The sequence below is a fragment of the Corylus avellana genome, chromosome ca5, assembly GCF_901000735.1.
Source record: "Corylus avellana chromosome ca5, CavTom2PMs-1.0".
Classification (NCBI taxonomy): Eukaryota; Viridiplantae; Streptophyta; class Magnoliopsida; order Fagales; family Betulaceae; genus Corylus; species Corylus avellana.
The window spans coordinates 29303520-29326017 of NC_081545.1; the positions used below are offsets into that span (position 1 = coordinate 29303520).

General features: G+C 36.6%; 4 protein-coding genes and 1 pseudogene across 8 annotated transcripts; 1 reads left to right on the forward strand and 4 right to left on the reverse strand.

Moving 5' to 3' along the window:
- Positions 1–544: 544 nt before the first annotated feature.
- LOC132180414 (chloroplastic group IIA intron splicing facilitator CRS1, chloroplastic) lies at positions 545–10757 on the forward strand. Of its 5 annotated transcripts, none has more exons than XR_009440144.1 (9): positions 545–1347; positions 1874–2363; positions 3951–4081; positions 4636–4986; positions 5071–5227; positions 6063–6355; positions 6488–6547; positions 6772–6952; positions 10667–10757. XR_009440144.1 is itself a non-coding variant. In XM_059593222.1 (8 exons), the coding sequence occupies exons 1-8, from the start codon at positions 604–606 to the stop codon at positions 10682–10684; spliced, it is 2244 nt and encodes a 747-aa protein (XP_059449205.1). In that variant the 5' UTR covers positions 545–603; the 3' UTR covers positions 10685–10752. The 5 variants fall into 5 exon arrangements, 2 of the variants coding, with proteins under 2 accessions (XP_059449205.1, XP_059449206.1); XR_009440145.1 differs by having other exon boundaries at positions 10654–10743; XR_009440146.1 differs by having other exon boundaries at positions 10629–10705.
- Positions 6959–10729, reverse strand: LOC132180415 (PR5-like receptor kinase). The gene is made up of 2 exons (XM_059593224.1): positions 9415–10729; positions 6959–7894 (listed from the first exon to the last, which is right to left on the reverse strand). The coding sequence occupies exon 1, from the start codon at positions 10727–10729 to the stop codon at positions 9641–9643; it is 1089 nt and encodes a 362-aa protein (XP_059449207.1). The 3' UTR covers positions 6959–7894; positions 9415–9640.
- Positions 10758–11148: 391 nt separating the features above from the next.
- LOC132180417 (LEAF RUST 10 DISEASE-RESISTANCE LOCUS RECEPTOR-LIKE PROTEIN KINASE-like 2.7) lies at positions 11149–12635 on the reverse strand. The gene has a single exon (XM_059593226.1). It carries the CDS (start codon positions 12286–12288, stop codon positions 11491–11493), a length of 798 nt encoding a protein of 265 aa, XP_059449209.1. The 5' UTR covers positions 12289–12635; the 3' UTR covers positions 11149–11490.
- A 324-nt stretch (positions 12636–12959) lies between these two features.
- On the reverse strand, positions 12960–14941 carry LOC132181278 (vignain-like; annotated as a pseudogene).
- A 936-nt stretch (positions 14942–15877) lies between these two features.
- LOC132182363 (PR5-like receptor kinase) lies at positions 15878–22122 on the reverse strand. The gene is made up of 6 exons (XM_059595592.1): positions 21745–22122; positions 20631–20690; positions 19697–19813; positions 18955–19020; positions 17475–17519; positions 15878–17289 (listed from the first exon to the last, which is right to left on the reverse strand). The coding sequence occupies exons 1-6, from the start codon at positions 21956–21958 to the stop codon at positions 16190–16192; spliced, it is 1602 nt and encodes a 533-aa protein (XP_059451575.1). The 5' UTR covers positions 21959–22122; the 3' UTR covers positions 15878–16189.
- Positions 22123–22498: the final 376 nt, after the last annotated feature.

Sequence of the window (22498 nt, forward strand, 5' to 3'; positions counted from 1 at the left end):
GGTATTAGTTTTGCTAGTGGAATGAACCAAATGGACCTAGTTGACCCTAATCGTTTTGAAATTTTAGCTAGAAGCAACGATGCAAATATCCAGACATTAGGGGTGACCATTGGTATTCGTGTATCAAAGCGTAAATATGAAATTATATAAGTCAATTTTAATTTGGCCTATTTAATTAAATGGGTTGGACACTTCAATCCTAATTTACTAATTCTTAAATTTATAAATTGTGTCGATAATTGCTAATTTTACTCTACACTATTGAACTGAGGGAATAGTAACATAACTAAACGCAAGCAATTACTGTCTTTATTAATAAAAAAAATAAAAACAAAATAAATTGTGGAGTAGGCTGCTTGTAAATTTACAAGCGTTGTATGTGAAAATTAGAGACTTCTTCAAAGATTGAAAAAATAAATAAATAAAGAAAAAAGAAAACACCAAATTTGAATATCCAACCGTCTAAAGCCAACTCATCCTGTATTCTTATAAGGCAAACTAACTAACTGATCCATAGATGATAGATAGAAAGGGAGTGAAGAGAGTGACACGAAAATCAAACTCGCAGCTCTGCATATCTTCCACCCCGACTCTCGCCCATCAATGTCTGCAACTCTCTTTCTCTCTCGATCACCTTCATACCTCATCATCTCATCCTCCTTAAACCCAAAACCTCCCAGAACCCCCAAACACACCCCAACCCCCACAAACCCCACAGAATTCTCAGTCTCCGTAAAGCAACCCCTTTCGCAATCCGATGCCGCCATTAAGATGCCCGCAGCTCCATGGATGCAGGGCCCCCTTCTTCTCCAACCCCATGAAGTTCTTGACCTCTCCAAACCCAACAACGACAAGAAGAACTTCAACAATGCCAAGGTCGAGAAGGCCGATAAGGCGCTGACTGAGAAAGTTGGCGTGAGAGGGACGAGAGCAGTGAATAAGATCGTCAGAAGCATCGGAAGACTCCGAAAGAGTGAAAGTTCTGATGAAACCCAGAAGGATTCTGGGGAATTTGGATTTGGGGATTGCTTGGAACAGCTTGGGGAAGATAAAGGTACGAGAAATGGCTGGAAAATGCCGTGGGAAAGCAACGAGGGGTTTATTTTTCGGAGGACGAAGAAGGAAAAGGCGGAGACTGAGGCAGAGTTGAGGCTTGACAAAGCGTTGCTTGAGAGGTTGAGAGGTGAGGCCGCAAATATGGGGCAGTGGGTGAAGGTTAAGAAAGCTGGGGTGACTCAAGGTATAGTTGATGAGATTAAAATGGTTTGGAGGAGGAATGAGCTTGCTATGTTAAAATTTGATGTCCCTTTGCGCCGGAATATGGATAGAGCACGAGAAATCGTCGAGGTTCGGTTTGTTTTTTGCTTTTATTTGTTTTTTCATGAAGGGAAACTATAATTGTAAATTGTTTTCCTTTTTCTTAAATTGAAAGATTATGATGTGCTGGGTTCATTTTGAAAATTACCCTCTGGTTGTTCTGCCACACGAACATGTACTTTGTATATATATTACTCTTTTTACTATACTTTATCTTGTCTCTTTTGGTTAAACAAATGCTTATGATCAGTAGATTGATGGATATTCTCTTTACGAACAGGCAAATATTAAGATTCAATTGGATTGCAGCTACTTATTCTTGTTAGAGGTTTTGACTACTGAGATTGTGATATTTTTCTATTTGTCTGTGTTAGATGTCTAATTGTTATTTCATATAATTAGATACTGCCTATAATAATTCCATAGTAGGTTGAAATTCCTAATTCCTTATCATGCTGCTACCTCATTTTAGATGTCATCATTATATTATTTTATTTTATTTTTTCTGTTTTACTGTTTCTGATGGTTGCTTTTGTAAATCTTTTTGTAAAAACAGATCAAGACGGGAGGCCTGGTTGTATGGTGTAAGAAAGATATTCTTGTTGTCTATCGAGGATGCAAGTATCAGTCGTCTGTGGATAGTTTTTTAAAGACGCATGCGGGGGTTGCTGGCCGTCGAGGGGTGCCTTATTATGAAATTAACTCCAATGAAAGTGGTTTAGATGAAATGATGCGCAGAAAGGAAAGTGAGGGGAAGACTTTACCAAGTGCCGACTTTTTAAAAGAGGATTTGGATAGCCAACCGGTCAGTGGATCTCTTTATGAGAGGGAAACAGACAGATTATTGGATGGCTTGGGACCCCGCTTCATTGACTGGTGGATGCACAAACCTTTGCCTGTAGATGCAGACTTACTTCCTGAAGTGGTTCCTGGATTTAGGCCTCCCTTTAGGCTCTGTCCGCCGCATGCTAGAGCAAAACTGACAAATGATGAATTGACATACTTGAGGAAGCTTGCCCACCCTTTACCTACTCATTTTGTCCTTGGTATTACCTTGCCTACTGTCATATGTCAGTTTTTCCCCAGAAATTATGATTTTCAGGAAGTACATCATTTTACAATATAATATCTACATAAGAAAAGAACTAGAAAAAGAGAAGCGAAAACGTACCTATCAGATAAGGAAGAAAAGAGAAAGTAAAAACAAAGAAGAAAAAGAAAAAGGAAGAGAAGGGAAAATATACATTTGATTAAGTCATTAAGAGAGTATACTTAATATAAATATTATTTACTTGTGTATGATAATTATTAACATCATTGTTTTAGGATGTGAGATAAATCTTTGGGCACAATTATTGCTTTTATAAATATTAATTAATTGGTTGTGATTATTTCCTTGTGTTGTTGTTCTGAATAGTGATTTTTAGTGTTGTTATTATTTTAATTTATTATGAGCAATAACTTTTTGGACACAACCGAGAATCATTGGGCTTTCCTTTGACATATAAGACCTACGTTATAGGGTTATGACATATGTTAAAACGTGAGCTTTGCTAGAACGGCTCATGATTGGGAGGTGGACGTCTTTGCCTCGTTCTTCAGGGTGTTGTATTTAATGAGAGTGAGACGAGAAGGTGAGGACAAGCTATGGTGGATCCCCTCCAAAAGAGGATTGTATGGTGTTAAATCCTTATAGTGTCATGGGTTGTAATAATGGCTTTTGTTTTCCTTGGAAGAGTGTTTGACGGACTAAGGTTCTGTTGAGGGTGGTATTTTTTGCTTGGTCAGCAGCTCTAAGAAAGATCTTTACCATGAACAATCTCAGGAAGTGGCATGTCATTATGATTGATAGGTGTTTCATGTGTAAATGGAATCGGGAATCTGTGGACCATTTTTTTCTCCATTGTGAGGTTGCTTGTGTCATTTGGAATGTTTTCTTCAGTCGATTTAGGCTATCTTGAGTTATGCCTAGACGAGTAGTCGACTTGTAGTGCTTGTGTGTAAGATGGTGCCTTCGTGCCTTTTGTGGTTTCTATGGAGAGAAAGAAATAATAGAAGTTTTGAGGACCGTGCGAGAACTTTAAAAGAGATTAAGTCTTTATTTTTCAACACCTTATATCTTTGGACAATTTCTTTTGTTTCTCCTTTGGTGATTAGTTAACATGATTTCCTTGTTCTTTTTGCTCCTACTAGTTAGGTGGTTTCTCTTGTATACTCCTGAGCTTATCTTCATAGATGCAGCCAAGTCCAACATTATTTAATATATATATAAGGTGTTGAAAAATATATATTTAATATATATGACACTTATGGACCTGAGTACGTAGTTTTACCTGTCTATATCATAAACAAACTTTTCTCTTTTGTGATTATACTATAATAATGTAAATTGCAATCAATATAATATATCCCATCATGAGAAAAATTTGTCTTCACAAATAATAATAACATATCAATATTGAAAAAGATGGAGAATGATCATGATGGGTCTATTTCAGGCACATAATTCTTACATTTTATTCTTAAATTTGAATCTATCCATCATACTACATATTCTGGGCCATGCTAGTGGTGTGCATGCGCTTGTCTGTGTAATCAAGACTTTAATTCCAGTTTTCCTTCGATTTTTAAAGGGAAAAACAGAAAACTTCAAGGCTTAGCTGTGGCCATTTTAAAACTTTGGGAGAAAAGTCTGATCGTGAAGATTGCTTTGAAGTGGGGAATCCCGAATACAGACAATGAGCAAATAGCATATGAACTCAAGGCAAGTTGGATGTAACAGACTTTTGGGCTGTAGATAGAAACGTCTATGATATGCTAGTATTTGTTCTGTTTCTTATATAAAAGGGAAAAGTCTGTCTGTCTTAATCTAAATCAATGGCAGGCTTTACCATGCATGTCATCTACAGGTGACAGTAGGCGCATATATGGCCACCTTTTCGGGCAAGGTGGCCCCACCTCTTGATCTTCCTCACATGAATACCATCCCTGTCCAGGCACACCATCGCTGGTGGTTCATGTTTTTGGTGCTTGAATCACCACAGCATTGCTGCACAGGAGATGGTAGCTGCTAGAATAAATCTACAGTGATCTGAGGACAAGAACACCTTTATTGGTAGGCTGTTAGACTTGAATTTAGAAGTTTGGCTTCTGGAAGGATCACGGGGTAGGCTGTTATGCCTTGAAGGTGAAGGCATGCTTGCCTATGCACCTAGATCCATAAGCTATGTTTGTGATGCTGACTATCTATTCTTGCCTGTGCATTATGTCCATGGATATACTGATATACATGTATTTAAACATTGAATACCATTGCAGCATCTTACAGGAGGAGTTCTTTTGCTGCGTAATAAGTTTCTGGTCATACTTTATAGAGGCAAGGACTTTCTACCTGGCAGAGTTGAAAATTTGATAGAGGAGAGAGAAACCGAGCTCAAAAGATGCCAACTTTATGAAGAAGGTGCACGGCTGAAAGCAATTGAAGCCATTTGTGTGGATAATGGATTAATGGAAAACACTAGCACATCTGGAACTTTATCAGAATCCCAGTATATCCAAACAGAGTTCAGGGACCTGAAAAACAGAAATACCAAGAGAGAAATCAAATTGGAAGCCGAAAAGCAAAGATTAGAGAGGGAACTAAGAGAGCAAGAGCGCAAGCTTTTCATTGTAAGGGTCAATTATAGGTTTGATTTCCCTGTTATCTTATTTCATGACACTGCTTTTGTTGAAGATCCATTGTGGATTTTGCAGCTTAACGTAAAGATAGAGAAGTCGATGAAGGAGTTATCAATGTTGAATGGTGCATGGGCACCTGTTGAACAGGATGCTGACCAGGAAATGATAACAGAAGAGGAGAGAAAATGTTTCGAGAAAATGGGACTGAAGATGGATAGTTGTTTAGTGCTTGGTAATGAAAGACTTGTCTAGATGCATAATAGCTCTATCCTGTATTCTTTGTTCTCTATGGTAGTTAGTATTCTTGTTTTGGCGTTTTAAGTTTTAAACTATTGATTGGTCCAATATCAAGATTGGAAATAAGTTTTCTAGTTGGTATTAGAGCTGCTTATCGGGTAATAAAAATTTCTGTAGGAATTTATTTTTGGCATGATATACTTAGTAATGAGTTGCCTAAAAAATGTGTTCTCGCAATTGAAAAGTAGTCCAAGTTTTCTTTTGTTTCTGCCTAAGCATGCTGCATCCTGGTTGTTCTTTTTTTGTTTGTATGCTATGTTTCATAGCAGAAAATTACATCGTAATGTGTGGTTTCATATTGATGAGTAACCGTGTGAGCTCTTCTCGCATTTTGTTACTTCTGTGTTAAAATACTCATCTTTTAAGATCTGAAATCAGCATCATTTTTTTGTGTGTACCTTCCTGCTCCAGAAGAGATGTTTTAACAATTTGCAGGTGATTGTTAGAGAGAGTTGGGGCAGTGCAGCACTCATGAAAAAATCCTTTAATTCTTCCACCAACTTCTTATGTGCAAGTTTCTTTGCTTTTTATTTCTTTCTCTTATTGAATACATAATGTGGACCAGCCTCTTGTTTTAGAGTGATCATTTTCTGGGTTAGTAGTAAAGTTGGTTTCTGGTGCTGTAATTTGAAAGCAGATAGCGTCAACTATCTCAATAGATGCTGGTCTGAGTTGATCTGTATATTGTAACATCATTACTTGAATATCAGATATTACAGGAATAAGTTACTTTCTCTGCTCATACATATTTGTTTTAATGTTGGTTTCAGGCAGGCGTGGCGTCTTTGATGGTGTAATAGAAGGCTTGCATCAACACTGGAAGTACAGAGAAGTAGCCAAGGTGATTACAATGCAGAGATTGTTTCGACAGGTCATTTATACTGCTAAATTGCTTGAAGCAGAAAGCAGTGGAATTCTAGTTTCAGTGAACAAGCTAAAAGACGGTCATGCTATAATTATTTACCGTGGGAAGAACTACAGACGGCCTCTAAAACCGGTGCCTGAAAATCTTCTAACCAAGAGAGAAGCATTACATAGATCCCTTGAGATGCAGAGAATTGGAGTAAGTGAAGTTCTTGTTTTGTCACTAATTCATCGTCTCCTGGTTCTGGGAGTATTTTTGTCCATCCGTTTGTGTCATCATATGGTTAGTGACTTTGATTTGAACTTCTTTTTTCCTTTTTTTGTGTCTCAGTCGCTGAAGTTTTTTGCTTATCAGAGACAGCTGGCAATTACAGATTTGAAACGCAAATTGGTAATCTTGATAGTTAAGCTTATACTTGCATCCTTTTATAGTAGTATATATGAGCTTGGCATAATCCAAAATGAAGCAAGCTTTCTGTGTTTTCTCATGGATCATTTTGAACTGATATACACATTTTCTATTTACTCCAACATGCCACATTTGTTTCATTGTCTGTTTAATTGGTGAACACTACAAGTCGAATGTTGGCTTCATTTTAGCTAATTATTTTGCAGGCAAATCTACCAGATAGCAGATCTATTGCTCTAAGAGAATGTGAAGTTTCACAAATCATTAGGTGATAGATTTAGCATGCCGTGATTCCCATTACATGTTCAGTTTATTTGAGGGAGGAAGGATGTGGATTTCCTGTGGGATGGGAATTCTCCATCTGCTGGCCACCAAATTACTTTGCATGTAAGACTTTAGCTTGAACTCAATTATTTCTCTGTAGACATGTCTTAGCTTGTTACTTGATAACCCTATGCCATAAAAGTCAGATAATGCTTACCTAACATGTAAATTTTGGAGTTTTAGTTCCGCTTCACTATACATGGAGCACTTTTGATATACTTGGTCTAAGAGTGCGCCCCCCCATCGCCGCCCCCCCCCTCCTCTGGAAGGCACTGGGTAGTAGGCCTGGATTAGTGAAACTGAGAATGGATGTGAGGGTGATGTAGAACCTCTGGGAGGCTCTAGGGTTTAGGAAATTAGGGTTGGAACTTTTAAAAGATTTGGGAATTGGTGAAATTGGTTTAGGAATTAAGGACTGGCAGATTTGGTGTCCCATATTAAGTTCCTAGGAATCACTGGTAGTGAAAGAAAGCATCACACCTTCTAGGGTTTTAGAGAAATAAGTATTCTAGTTGTAGGTCAATAATAAGAAGAGTCATTATAAAGCTTATATTGGCCTCTCAAATAACCCAAATAACACTTCAGTTTTGATGCTCAAGACAAGCTAATATGGGGCACGTATTATTACTAATAAAATATAGATAAGAGGCTCCATATAAAATATAAATAAAAGACCCCAAAACCCTTACTAATTGGACCAATAAATAATTCAAAATTTATATTTCAGCACTGCAGTGAACAATATTGCTACAATGCCAGGAATAGTAAGTTTCAGCTAGCAAACTTCAATTTTATTCTCACCTAGGACCCACATCACAATCATACCATCAAATTAAAGCAGGAGGTTCATAAATCTAACCTTTCTTGTTTTTCCTATAAAATTTAAGTGGCTGGTTTCTATCTGAAGTACTTTCAAGGTGTAAGCAAAATTGTTCAAAATGTGAGCCCCACAGTCCCTCAAGGGCACCAGTTATAGGCAAGTTTCCTTCTGGTCAAGCACTCCATCTGCATTCGTTCAAACAAGGTGCTCAGTCAGTTGCCTTTATAATTCCGTCATTGCTAAAAACTGAAGGAGATTAGAGTGCTATTTTGTGCAATGCGAGTGCAGTATGTTTTTGATGAACAAAAACTTGTTGTGCATAGTCATGGTGGTCAAATTTCTGATCAGAAATTGGATCAGAATAGTTGGGTGTGACTACCCCCTCATAACAAAGATTTGTTATCCATGTTGCTTTTCGCCAATCCACTGTCTAGGGCATTTTATTTTGTTTGTTTGAGGTTCATTTATCTCTTATGGGGGACTCTCTTTCTTATAATATTCACTAATCCTTTTGTATATATTTTTTTTCTGGGGGAAAAGTCTCAGTACCACAATCCATGTGAGCTGTATACCTCCTTCTTTTTGCAATCATTAGCTGTTCCTACACATGACCAAAACCTTTTATCCAAGTTCTCTCACTAGTCCCCAAATAATGCTAATTCTGGTTTCTCTCCCTGTGCACTCATTTCATACCTTATCGATTTCCAATGTGAAAATTCACTTCTATCTCAATATTTTCAGAGATTGAGATGAATTTTCCAGCAGCCATCATGAATTACTTTTGTCAAGCAATTTTGAAAAGCTTCTGATTCATGATGTCATAGAATATCAAACAATGACTAAAACTTGATGTGGGAATAATAATTCCATAATATCTTGTTTTGTTCTGCATATTTGTAAAACTCTTCATTCTATTATACTTCTAAAAAAAGGGAAAAAATTCTAAACAATATCTTTGATTCTTTCACTTTTGAAATGTTGGTTTTGGGTCTCTTTTCTGAAATGTTTCGGACCCATAATATCTGTATCTTGCCACTTTGGTTGCAGAGGATTGCCAAAACTCTAAATAAATCAGATAGCTACTTTGACAATCTTATTCCATTGCAATTAAGGTGTCCCTCAATTTTTTTTGATAAGTAAGTCAATCTGATTAGAATAGCGCCGAGGGGCACTCCCTCAAAATTTCTAATAAAAAGATCAAAATCTACAGCATGAATGTTGAAGTGTTCTACGTTATTTGTAGCAGCAAGATTCGGTCAATGTTTCCCATTTTGCAAAACTACTCATTCTTATATGCTCGAGTAGAAAACTTTCCTGATTAAAAGGGGTTCTGCAGTTGATTGTCATGAACTTCAAAAGATTTGGCAAATTTATTAGGCACCAGAAGAAGCCATGGACTATATATTTTATGTTTCATTCCACATTTATGTGCTGCGGGTCCTTGGAAATGTTCAATAGTATTATCCACTACTAACTGGATTTCATTTGTTTAAAATGTATTCTGGTGACATGAGATCGACATAGATACATTAAATGTGCATCAAGATGTGAGGTGCAGTTTAAAGCATGCTGCAAAACTTTACATTCTTTATAAATTTACCCTGCTGCACTGTAGGATTGTTACGCTGGGGTAGAAAGCACTGGCTTAAAAAGTTAAATTGTGGAGCTACAGTTAATTGCTAGAGGAAGTGTAACAATCACTTACAGAGGTAAACCATCAGAGTAGTCTGCGCTGGTGTGAAGGATACCAGAAAAGAAACAATTGGGCCTAGATCAGACAATCAAATAAGTCATTCAAAGTTTGTCTATCATGTCCATTCAATGTCTAGTCAAGGATTACATTCCACATATGATAAATTTCAGTGTAGAGCCTCGAAACTGTCTTTGAAAGGATTTGGAGAGGATGTTGTGGAACCTCCTGCTGGACTTCCCTAAGGGGAAGAAGGAAAAGGCTTGGGTGGAACTTGAATAACTTCATGACTTCCTTCTAACATATCGACTACCTTATCCATGGAAGGCCGGTTAGCTGGATTAGATTGTATGCACCACAAACCCACTACAATCATCTTTCTTGCAAGCTCTTCGCTGGCTTTATTCATGTTCAAGAGCAGTTTTAGATCCCCTTCTAATTCTATATGCTTGTGGATCCAGTGTGGAAAATATATTTCACTGCTATGTTGGAGTCCTGCATCAATGTTCTTTCTTCCTGCAACCATTTCTAAAATCATCATTCCATAACTATAAACATCAGATTTGTGTGAAACTATTCCGAAGTTTCTTGAAAATACTTCTGGTGCAATGTATCCAACTGTTCCTCTTGCACCCAACAGTGACATAGTGCTCTCTTTTCTGTTGCATAACTTAGCAAGACCAAAATCTGAAATCTTTGGACAGAAATCTTGGTCCAATAGGATATTTTGTGGTTTTATATCAAGATGGAGGATTTGTGTATTACAGCCCCGGTGCAAGTACTCTAGGCCATGTGCAATGGCAATTGCAATGTGGTAATTTTTTTCCCATCCTAAACGGGGACTTCCAATTAATTGGTTCTCATCATATATGTATTTTTCAAGAGATCCATTTGGCATGAATTCGTAGATAAGTGCTCTTTTAGATCCTTCAAAACAGAAACCTAGAAGGGTGACAATGTTTACATGAGCAGTTCTACTGATGCTGGCAACCTCATTAAGAAATTCTTCTCCATTACCTGTGGACTCGCCCAAAACCTTCACTGCCACTAGACGGTCATCGGGCAGCTTTCCTTTGTATACATAACCATACCCTCCTTGACCTAATTTGTCTTTAAAGGAGTTGGTCATTTTCTTTATGTCTGAAAAATTATATCTTTTGGGAGCAATGGATACACATTTCTTTAGAAAAGCCTCTATATTTACCACATTCTTTGTTTTCTTATTCCAGAAGACTACTGATTCATCTGATTCAGACTTCTTTCTCAGGCAACAAAGAATGACTAGTGTCACTGTAATACTGCAAACTCCGACCACTGATCCTGCATACATTAAAGACAGCAAACACCAGAGACATACATCCCTTCAAGTTAGGAGGTATATATGTATTTTCCTTCTTCTCTGTTCTTTGTTTTGTTTTTATAAATGAGAGTCTATATGTGGAGAACTGGAACGTTGTTTTTGTGATAGTACTTGAAAAATACAAAAAGAAAGTATGCTTCAGTCAATTTTTATTTTTGAAATATGCAAATGAAGGTAGAGGAGTATCAAGGTGTATTACCTACTAAAATTTTCTTCCTCAAATTCAACTTGGATCCTGCAACATAAGCATAAGACCAAGCAGGGAATTAGATTATGTCGATAACTAATTCTCAATTCACTTTCATATTTTTATTATAATTTATGTGGTTAGCTCCATATAATGGAGTTCTACAATGGTTTTTTAGAAATGTATCTATTTTTTTTTTTCATTTTATTGACTTGTTCTTTCATGGCTGCTATGAGTTGCTATGGTAAGGTTCTGATTCATGGCAACTTAGTTTGATTTATTGGGATATGGTATTCCTTTCCAATGGTTTATGGCTTCAATCTCAGCATTTGTTCACTAATTTGGACCATGAACAGAAATTGCACTCTTTGATGCTTCTCTACCAGACAATTAAGCTGAATGCTTTATTGCTGGTCCAAGATTTGAAGGCCCTTGCCGATTTGGGGATTCGAGAAAGAGAGAAAAGAAAGGGGGGTTGGGGGAGGTAGGAGGTGCATGTATATATCTACGGCATCTTTCCAATAACAGAAACATGAAGAATTGTCTAAACATGTACCTTCACACGAAAGAAAGGTAAGGTGTCTGTACCTTTTGGACATCTTAATGTATAAGGCTGATCAGGGCAAAAGCAGATAGGATGGAAGTAACTGGTGTTATATCCACAACGTCCACCGGAGCTGACACATTCCAAACATGCTGTACGATCTACAATCCACTGGACTTCAAAGCCATCATCCAGAGCTTCAGTAAGAGATGATACATTATCTCTAAGGGCTTTTGCTGCCGTTTGAAGCACTGGGACAGTGATGCTTTCATTGCATGTTCTGTTGTTTTCACCACTTGGAATGGAACCAATTGTATAAAAACCAGTTTCAGTCGACGAATCATTTTTGCGACAGCTGAATGTATTGGATGCCAAAGGTGGAGTGACTGATGAGCAACCATAGAACAAGGTAAGGTTTCCAAAGTCAGGGGCGTAGCTGAAAAGGTAGCTGAGGGTGGTGTTAACGTATCTAGAGGGACAATTATTGTCATATAAATCTAATCTAGCAAGCCTCAGAATATGTTTTTCATGATCGATCAACAAAACCCGAAATCTTTCTGACATGATATGTAGGACAGGGAATCCATCCTGGCACGCGAGCTGGAATTCTGAAAGGCCGCAATATGGGGGTAAGGGATCTCCCCAGAAAGGGTAGCTGATGTTGTGGAAATCCCCACACTCGAATGGATGACTACAGGCAGTATGGCGCACATCTACTGCGATCGAAGATACTGGAAGAATGAAGATTGTGATCAAGCCAAGATGGAGAAGGTGAAATATCGGGGAGAGTTGAAGCATTGTGCTGAATTCATTGAGTACCAACTTTGGAGAGGATGGATTTTAGAAGATAAAAATTTGAAATAAATGGGTGTTTGGGGAGGATTATCTTTAGCGGCAGGCTCTCTCTTGGTTGATTTTCTGCCTATCTTGAGAGTGGTTCGGATGTTTTGGTAATTTTAGTCTACGACAATGAAAGCTTTGCTAGTCAATGCCGGATGCCCTACGTGAGGATTTCCATATGGTGCAGCTAAGTCGTCTTTGATGTGGTGGTCAAACATGAATGGTTTTCTATTTAGTCAAACGGGAAAGATGCCAATTTAGTTTATGGATAATAAATTGTGTAATGTCTATTATATATATTTATGGCAATTTCTATAAATTTCATAATTGATTTGTATGTTTCAATTTGTTTAGTTTTATGGCGATTTTTTATTGTTGTTTTATTATTATTATTATTATTTTTTTTTTATGTAAACAGAAATTGATCCTCAAATCATTTTTCATTTCGGAATAATATATTAACTAAAGCATGAGAAACATACCCTTCTTTTCTTTTTTCTTTTCTATTTTTCTTCTCTTTTTTCTATCCTAAAGTCATGTTAAATCTCAATGGCATGTCACCCTCTTTTCCTAACAAATTTCTTTTGACCGCCTTCGAATAGACAGGTGAGTACAACTAGTTCATTCAAAACTTTTGAAACCTATGATACTATTGAGGATTAACGGCTACAAGCGTGATACACGCAAAAATATAAACCACGTCTCAGTTAGGCAATATATCAAACGGCTAGCATGCATAAATCATCCATTCTTCTTTATGGGACATGAAGCCTCCATTGCAATACCACACAGCCCCTCCTTGTCAGATATGCCACGCTGCATCCTTATGTAACCCTTCGCTCCCCATTCTGGTCCCCAGGAGTCCTTCACTATCCAGTACTTGGTTCCATGACGGGTACGTTGTTCCATAGCCAACAACTGCAACTACATGATCCAGCTCTATGCCACATTTTCCAGTAAACACCCCCTGTGATCATGTAAGCCAATCAGGCCATAAAACCCAGTTAATTCCTAATAACATCATGTTGCTCTTAGTTCCACAAGTATTCCAATTTTCGTTTTTTCAAACTTCTTTTTTCCTTTTAATAACTTAGCAATTCGTACGTATTTGCTGCCAGAAACATTGAAGGACTCGTGATTAGATCTACAAATGTTGTCCCACGTTAGATAAGTCAAATAGTACTTCACCTCCGAGTAGAATTGGAAATCAGAACCCCCAGCATCTATGGTCACAGAAACAGGTTGATTTGCAGCTGCTTTAAGCAATGCGTTCTCATTATTAGCAGGCACAAGCTCATACCCATCAATTGACACTACTGTAGAATTTTCCTGCGCAACCACATGACTTAATAAGTTTCATCATAATTTAAGGGAAATATTAAAGTTGAGGAAATTTCATTTCTTTTGCAATCATATCATTACTTTTAAAAAAGTTGCAATATCGAGTCGTTATTTTTCAATAGTTTACAATGCCACCCTTATTGTTAATATTTAGAATTAAATTAGATGGCCTCACCTTAGCCGTGGGTGGTGACACACGTACGGCTTGTGTTCTAACTTTTTTTTTAATATAAAAAAATGGGTTATTTTGAGAATTTTGACATATTCCGTTGAGATATAACGGAAAATTAGAACAAATTGTAACATTGTACACTTTTGAAAGATGACGACACAATATTACAACTTTTTAAAGATTATGGATATAATTACAGAAGTGATAAAATATCAAGAAATAAGTGAAGTTCCCCAAAAGTTAATCAAACACTAGCTATATCTCAATCAGTTAAAGAGTGCGTGAAACATAAAATATATACCATGGAATTAGCATCACAAGTTCCATCTGCTGCTTTGTAAGGGTAATTAGTTTCTGTGTTTATGCCCCCCTTTCGCCTGATGAACTCAAATTAAAGCATATTCTTGAAATCCTCCATTGCAGCCTTGATTTTGTTGAGTATCACAATCTACCAACTCTTGCTCAGACAAAGAAACTAGCTTGTTGGTCTTGATTTGATTAACACCCTCTACTGCTGCAATGGCTGCAAAGGCCCAACAACTACCTGCAATTAAAACATTAACAAAAACAATCAAATATTACAATCAATCGAATCAAGTATTATGTGTTAATAACATGTACAGCCGGAGACAAACTTTATTTACCACATTGGCCTTGGTTCTTAACACTAGTTACAGCACCTTTCTTCCTCTAATCAATAGAGCGGGGAACTCTGTCAACCTTCTCGTACATGAAGCTCCCACTTCCACGTGGCTTTCCTCGGAGCATCCTATGGTGCTTAACCTTGGACCCTGCGTAAGTGGTCCTAAATTCATGGTTAGACATGTCGGCAAACTTGTTCAACTTCAGCTTATAAGGCTTATCCATCTTGTTGGTGTTATGAACATGCATAACATTTTCCTTGAATACATTGAAGCGCTTGTGCTTCTCATCATCAGCAAGGCTCTTGAAGTTGGAGACCGAGTGGTGGCTCCTCCACCTCTCATACAAATCCCACAAACTTTCCTTGGACCCCAAATCCTTCTCGTGAAAATCAAAAGCCTCAGTCACCCCAAGAACCAAAGTAAGCAAGAGAGCAGCGGCCCAAAAGAACTTCATTTTCAATTGCTAGAATTCAACACAAGATGAGTGGGTTTGGTTTACTTGATAAGTGAGGTGATCGATCATATATATATATATATATATATATATGCCTTTCAAAGTGCAACAATAAGTACGACGCGGAAGCTTTTTGTTTTTTTCTCTTGAATATGGGGGGAGGGGAATGCGTAAACTTTTGTTTTTTTTGTTTTTTTTTACATGTCCGTACAAGAGGGGGGAGGGGATTCGAACTAGTGACTTCCACTTCATTAAGTGTGGTCCCAGCCGATTGAGCTACCTCTTGGGGACGCGTAAACTTATTCGTATGGGAAAAGAAAATTCATGTAATTAATTCGAGGTTAAATGGTAAACTTGTGTGTGCTTGGGGATGGTTCTTCTTGCAAAACAAGTTACAACCAAAAATGGTGTGAGAGAGAGAGAGAGAGATGGAGGACGAGGAAGGTTATGTCTATATTGGCTTTGAGCCACGACTTCTTGCAAGAGGGAAATAAAGTTGTTATAAGTACTGCTTTATCTTTAATTGAAATTTAATTGCTTTAAAATGGATTGGATAGAATTATTAGACGTAAATAGTTAAAAAGAAAAGGAGCACTGAAAAATGTAAATGTGCAGCTGCATGCGCGCGCAAGTAATCCTATTTATAGACCACCTATTTTGCAGTGTGAAGTATGGATTTGTTGGGAAATCGATTGGAGAGAACTATGAACGTGTTAGGAAATTGATTGGAAAGAGCTATGAACTTGTTAAAATATATATAATATTTTCTACACTGAGACAAATTGCAAGGATTTTACCTATCTAGATAGTATGAAAGGATTGAGATAAGGCATTAATGGGTTATATATAACTAAATTATATCCAAAAGCAGTGTCATGAAAAAAAAAAAAATGGTCTCACATTTTTTGTATAGATGAACAATTGCAAGAAAAAACAGGTTGCAATCAATCTCTAAATATGAATAAGTTAGACTGCAATACAATAGTCCAACGCCCCATGTAAACCTAGCAGAGAAATGTCTTTGATCACCACATCGAGTAGGATATGGTGTGACATTTTTCATGAAATCTTCTCCATATTCCGTACGTGCGATTTGTCTCAATGTAAAATTGTATATATACAACATTATGTAACTATGTAAGCAAGCAAAACACAGCAATGAGATCATCTATTCTTCTTTCAATTTTAGATACAGTTGCACCTATTTTAAATGTTGGATTTTTATGACTATGAAGTCGTGGAAGAATCTTAAGGTGACCTCGTAGGTGAATCCAAGAATGGCTTTGGTGGAAATGGTAAGGATTGAAGGGTTCCTTCTAACATCTCTATCACCTTACCAATTGAAGGCCGATCTGAAGGATTTGTCTGAATGCACCACAAACTAACTATTATCATCTTTTTTGTTGTCTCTTCTACCTCCTCTTCTATTACTTCCCTAAAAGTAGCAGAATTTATGTCCTGTTCAAGCTTCATATAAATCCAGTGTGGAAAATATATTTCACTGGTATGAGAGAGTCCTCCATCAAAATTTTTTCTTCCTCCAACCATTTCAAGAACCAACATTCCGTAGCTGTAAACGTCAGACTTGTGAGAGACTCCACCAAAGTTCCGACTAAATACTTCTGGTGCAATAAATCCTGCAGTCCCTCTCATGCCCGTCAATAACACAATGCTCTCCTTTGTTTTGCATCGTTTAGCAAGGCCAAAATCAGATATTTTTGGGCGCAAATCTTCATCCAAAAGTATATTGTGGGGTTTTATGTCAAAATGTAGGATCCTTGTGTTACAACCACGGTGCAAGTATTCTAGTCCTCGAGCAATGCCAACAGCAATTTGGAACATAGTCTTGCTATCCAAGTGACAATTTGTAATTGGAGATCCTTTATCATATATGAACTTATCAAGAGATCCATTAGGCATGAATTCATAGATCAGAGCTCTTTTAGTCCTCTCGTAGCAATAACCTAAAAGAGTGACTATATTAACATGCGATGTTCTGCTAATGCTAGCTACTTCGTTGATAAATTCTTCTCCATTACCTTTGGACTTGTTGAGGACTTTCACTGCCACCATACGCCCATCAGGTAGCTTCCCTTTGTATACAACACCGTATCCTCCTTGTCCTACTTTATCTTTGAATGAGTTGGTCAATTTCTTTACATCTGAATAAGTATATCGTTTTGGGGCTATTGATCCGCAGTTCTTCATGATTTCCTCATCAATGATTTGAAATTTTTCTGCACCACTATTACAGCAAACCATTGCGTTACTTGAGAAGTGCCCTCTCTTAACGCAATAGATAATAAAACAAAAGTTTACTACAATAGCAGCCACAGCTGCTGAAATGCCTGCATGCAAAGAATGGTCTAAGTCACGTATTTCATTAGAGCATTGAAAGAAGAAAAGAAATAAAATAATGTATTGCAGAAATGGTACATTCTTCTGAAACATACAGAAAGATGATGCCATTTCATTATATGTTAGAGCAAGAAAGAAACTAGAATAGCTTTTATACGATATTTGATTGTCCTACCGATTGTAATTTTCAGCCACAGATTGCTTTTCGAAGGATATGGATCTGCAAGAAGAACACAAAGTTAGAGTTCTTTATTTTTTATTTTCCTGAACTTACATGATGACAATTTTATGACTAAAAAGAGCGTGGAAGGAGAAGGGAAGTATATATAGAAGAAAAAAGAAATTATGTAGAATGCTCTAGAAGGCGGTGCCTGTGCATGTGACGATGACCTAGCTAGTAAATTGTCGGAGAGAGAATTGGGTATTATTCCTTGAGTGTGAGAATAGAGATTCAACTCAATAAACTCACAGCTTGTAGAAAGGGAATCAGGATTCTCTACATACCATTTGAACTGGATAATATCCATTTAATTATAGTAAATGCTATTTTGTCCACTCAAAAAGTGAAAAGACAAAAATACTCATTCACTATAACTAACTGGATATTATCCAGTTCATTCAAACTGGAGAGGATCCTGTTCCGTAGAAAGGTGGCAGTCGTCACGCGTACTCAACACACGATAGTTTCATCAACAAGTGGACATGGCTTGTGTGTGATTTAAAAGAACAAAAAACTTGTGAGACAATGCATGAATTTGTGCTACTTGCATGTGTTTGAAACCAGCAAGAATACAGCCAACACCAAAACCAGACGTGATCTTAATCTGGTGAGGTCGACATGAGACGACGATGAACGGCGTACACGACGGACATGGTGGTAGCTGGTAGTGGTTGCGGGGATCGAGGTGATCGGAGATAGTGATGGCTGATGGTGACTTGGTACAATGGCAGCAGTGGCGATGCTTGCGACAATGGGTGGCAATGTGTCAGAAAACAAACCGAGTTAGCTCAATTGGGCAAGTTATTGGATTGTGCAGCCTGAATCCGACTCGACCTGAGCTCACTTGGGTGGTTATTGTATCCGATGCCATGATCCAATTCAAACTAGGCTCACTTTGGCGGTTATTAGACCTTATCTGGTATGCGCATGCAGCATTGAGCCCACTCTAGTTAGATTAGAGATCCGAATCCCGCATGTAGCACCTTGGACTGACCTGCTTGGGTTCGTTATTGGATCCGATGACCCAAACCCGACCCACATGTATAGCGCATGCAAAGTACAGTGAGGGTGCGTGGCTGGCACCTGAAGCACATGGATTGACGGCCAGACTTCAGTGGTGCATGAGGGCGTGCGCGTGGAGGACTTTGGCAGTGTGTGACAGCTCATGTGACGCGTGGGGCAGTTTGTGCCGATTCTTGCAGCGATGTGTAGATTGGTTTCTCGTTTACTTGACTAAACCCTAACTATATAACTTCTTGTTAGATTGATATCAAATTCACAAGTCGTATTAAAAATTGTCGGTTCTAATTAATTGGTGGGATGATAATAAATATAGTAATGAAATCTCTAAAATTTGATTACAATCAAGCCTAAATAAAGAATATTGGAAGATATAAAGCTAAAAAAAAAAAAAAAAAAAAAGCAAGACCCGAACCTCGGACTCCTAAATCTCTTGATGGCCCAATGGGTTGTGGTGCTTGAGACAGGGATTGCGGAAAATCTGCGACACAAAGATTAAAAAAAAACAATCAATAAGAAAAAGATATAGAAATTGTATAACCAATTAGGAAAGCTGATCGAAAGACCCTGGGAAAGTTGGGAGAACGAGAAATTTGTTTTAATTTGTGATTTAATATATATGGTTTCATAGTATAGTTCCTGAATTTCAACATTATCTTTGTAATTTACTTATCATTTCAATTGAATATTCTAAGTGTTGAAGCTTGCTTTATTGAGAAAGAGTTTCAATTGATTATTTTGTTTATTAAGATTTATTTATTAATTAAGAAGGAGTTTAAACTCACAAGTGTTTCTACAAATTTAAACTATTGGTATACAAATCAATTTTACGAGCTTTCTTAACTTAACTTGATTTTTTTTTTTTTTTTTTACACGTCCACACAAGATGAGGGAAATGGAGAAATGAGATTCGAAATTGTAATCTCAACTTCAAGAGAAATGATCTCCAACCGATTAAATTACCCCTTGGAAACAAGCTAGCTTAATTACTTAACTTCAAACGAGGACATTCTCACAAACATGCACCTACTATATCATAGAATAGTCGAGCTCATTATTCAACAACCTAACAATTCAAGCAGTAAAAAAATAATAAAACAAATATTGGAAATTATAAAGCTAGAACAAAAAATAAAAAAATCAAGCAAGATTCAAACCTGGAACTCCTGATGGAACAATGGACTGTGATGCTGGTGAAGACGAGGTTGGCTGAGAAAGTGATGGAACAATATTGGGCTGTGGTGCTGGTGGAGACGAGGTTGGCTGAGAAAATACTGAGACACAAAGAACAAAAAAAAAAAAAAAAATCAATCAGAAAAAGATAAAGAAATTGTATAACCTAGTTTTGAAAATAACAATTAGGAAATCTGATTGAAAGACTGCGGGAAAGCTGGGAGAACAAGGAATTTGATAAAGAAATTAACAAGAATTTTTTTTTTTATAAAAAAAAATCAATTATTCCCTCTGTCCAATAATGCATGAATGTTTTCAGAAGGAAAAACAATCATTAACAATGACTCTATTTTAATTGAATAAATTAATAGAATGGTTTAAAGATTCATCTATTATATAACCTGTAACAAAAATACTAAGTAATGACAAATTAACTTTCTTAAAACTAGACAATAACAACAGTTCGCAGATCGCAAATAAAATATATTTAAAGAGATAACATGCTTGTATACATATAATTATATTTATATAACTAAAAAATTAAATAAATGTAATATACCTATCATGAACTTTGATAAATGAACTATTAAAGTCTTATATATATTGACTTAATCATGATAATATTATTGCATTTGAAACTAGAACATTGATTTAGTGTTTTTTTTTTTTTTTTAATGATTATTACAGAAGTTATAAAGATGATAATAGATATAGATGGGACTTTTCATTTGCTGTGGAACCTAAAAATTATCAAATTGATGCACACTTTTAGAAATAGATCACATGCATAATTACCAAACTGGATCGTACAATTAATTGTACAAAGACATAATATGTGAAGGGAAGCCAAAGCCTAAGCTATATACATCAAACATATAGTGCTGAAGAAAATATTGGAACTTAATTATAACAATCAACCTGGTGGATTGGGCCGACTACTGGGAACGCCCCGCGTATAATATCCTTTTGAGGAATCACCTGAAAATGATCAATTAATGCACACTTTTAGAAATAGAAATTATCAAATTGGATAATACAAAGACATAATATGTGAAGGGAAACCAAAGGGGCTAATTAAGCTACATATCAAGCATATATAGTACCGTTTGGAATTGCGGTTTCAATAAGTGCGATTTTAAAAATAGTATTTTTAAAATTAAATAGCGTTTTTGAAATCGCTACTTTTTTAAATCGTAAAGATATTTGGTAAAACATGTTAAAAAATACTTTTTTATTAAATATTTGTTATGCGAATTCATGATTTTGGTTGAAATTCGCTTTTTTTTTTCTTCAAATAAGCACCCCCCCACCTTGCTTATTGAAATCGCAGATTTTTTTCCTATTTTAAATTAAGTATTTTTTAAATCGCAATGCCAAACACCTTACGTTTTACGATATTTTTTAAAAACACAAATTATTCTTACGAAATCGCAATTCCAGATGCACCCTATATATGCCGAAGGAACTAACAATCAAACATATGTCTTGTTAGTTTCACTATTTGGAAATATGCAAGCTTATTATAGTAGTAATTATGAGGAACACAATGGTCATGATCACAGCGGTCCACAATTTCCACAACCTCCAAGTCAGATAACAAGTAGTTTCAGATTCAATGTTCAATGTTCAATATCAATATCAATATCAACCTCAAAATCAAATAAAACATACACCAATTACATTCACACAATTTTGTTGACGAAATAAAACCTTTTGAAGAATGAACTCTTCAAATGTAAAACATTTTGGGACAGCCAGATACCATTCAATATTATTTGGACAAGAAAGAGAGGAATTAGAAGATATTTAATATGGTTATCAGTGTAATACCAACAACGGGGGCAGTCTTACTCCGATACTTATTAGATATTGCAACAAGAAGATAAAATTAGTTAGAAGTCTTTATAAAAAAAAAAAAAATTATCTTGGATAGTTTGGTCGTAAGAAATTAAGCCAAACGCATTATTCAGCAACCACAAAAACATAACAAAAGGAATAAAAACAAAAGAAAAAGCAGAAAATTAATCCAGACCTGCTTCAGGTGACTCAGCAAATGGCATCATCGACGACTGCGGTGGTAGCACAGTGAAGCGCAGTGTCCGGTGAGTGTTGGCGCGTAGAAAGGGTCTGTTGCAGTTCACATAGCGTTCGTTTCCACCACAAAAACAAGCTTGTATGGACATGAACATGAACGATATGAACATGAACATGAACATGTGAGGGGACGATGGTCTGCTTGAACCCATGTTTTCAAATTGGAATAAGAAGAAGAAACCGAAGGAATATATCACAGCTGGGAGAGAGAGTGTGAATGAAAATCATAGGAAACGCGGTTTGAAGCAATTATATGAACTTCTGTCCGAATTGGTCATCTGGAAGCAATAATGCACTAACGAAAGACCCTTATTGACTGTAGAAAAAGTAGTCTAAGCGAAAGCTCTTTGCCCCTTTTACTACGAAAAAGGACTCCTAACGTAGACCAAGTCCACAAGTGAATTTTTTTTTTTTTAAAAAAAAAGATGCAATTGCCAGGTATCTTCGTGAAAAATCATTTCTGTGGGTCAAAATTTTAAATTATTTGTTTAAATTACGAACTATTCAAAAATTTAATTATTATAAATCCTTATCTGAACTCCCCAAAAATAGATAAACAAGAGAGAGGCAAAGAGCCATTTTGTGTTATCTAGTGAAATAAATGAATGAAAATATGGTAATTATCATATATATATATATAAAAGCTGAGTTTTGATGTAGAGAGTGCTTATAATTGCGACACGTGTCCATAT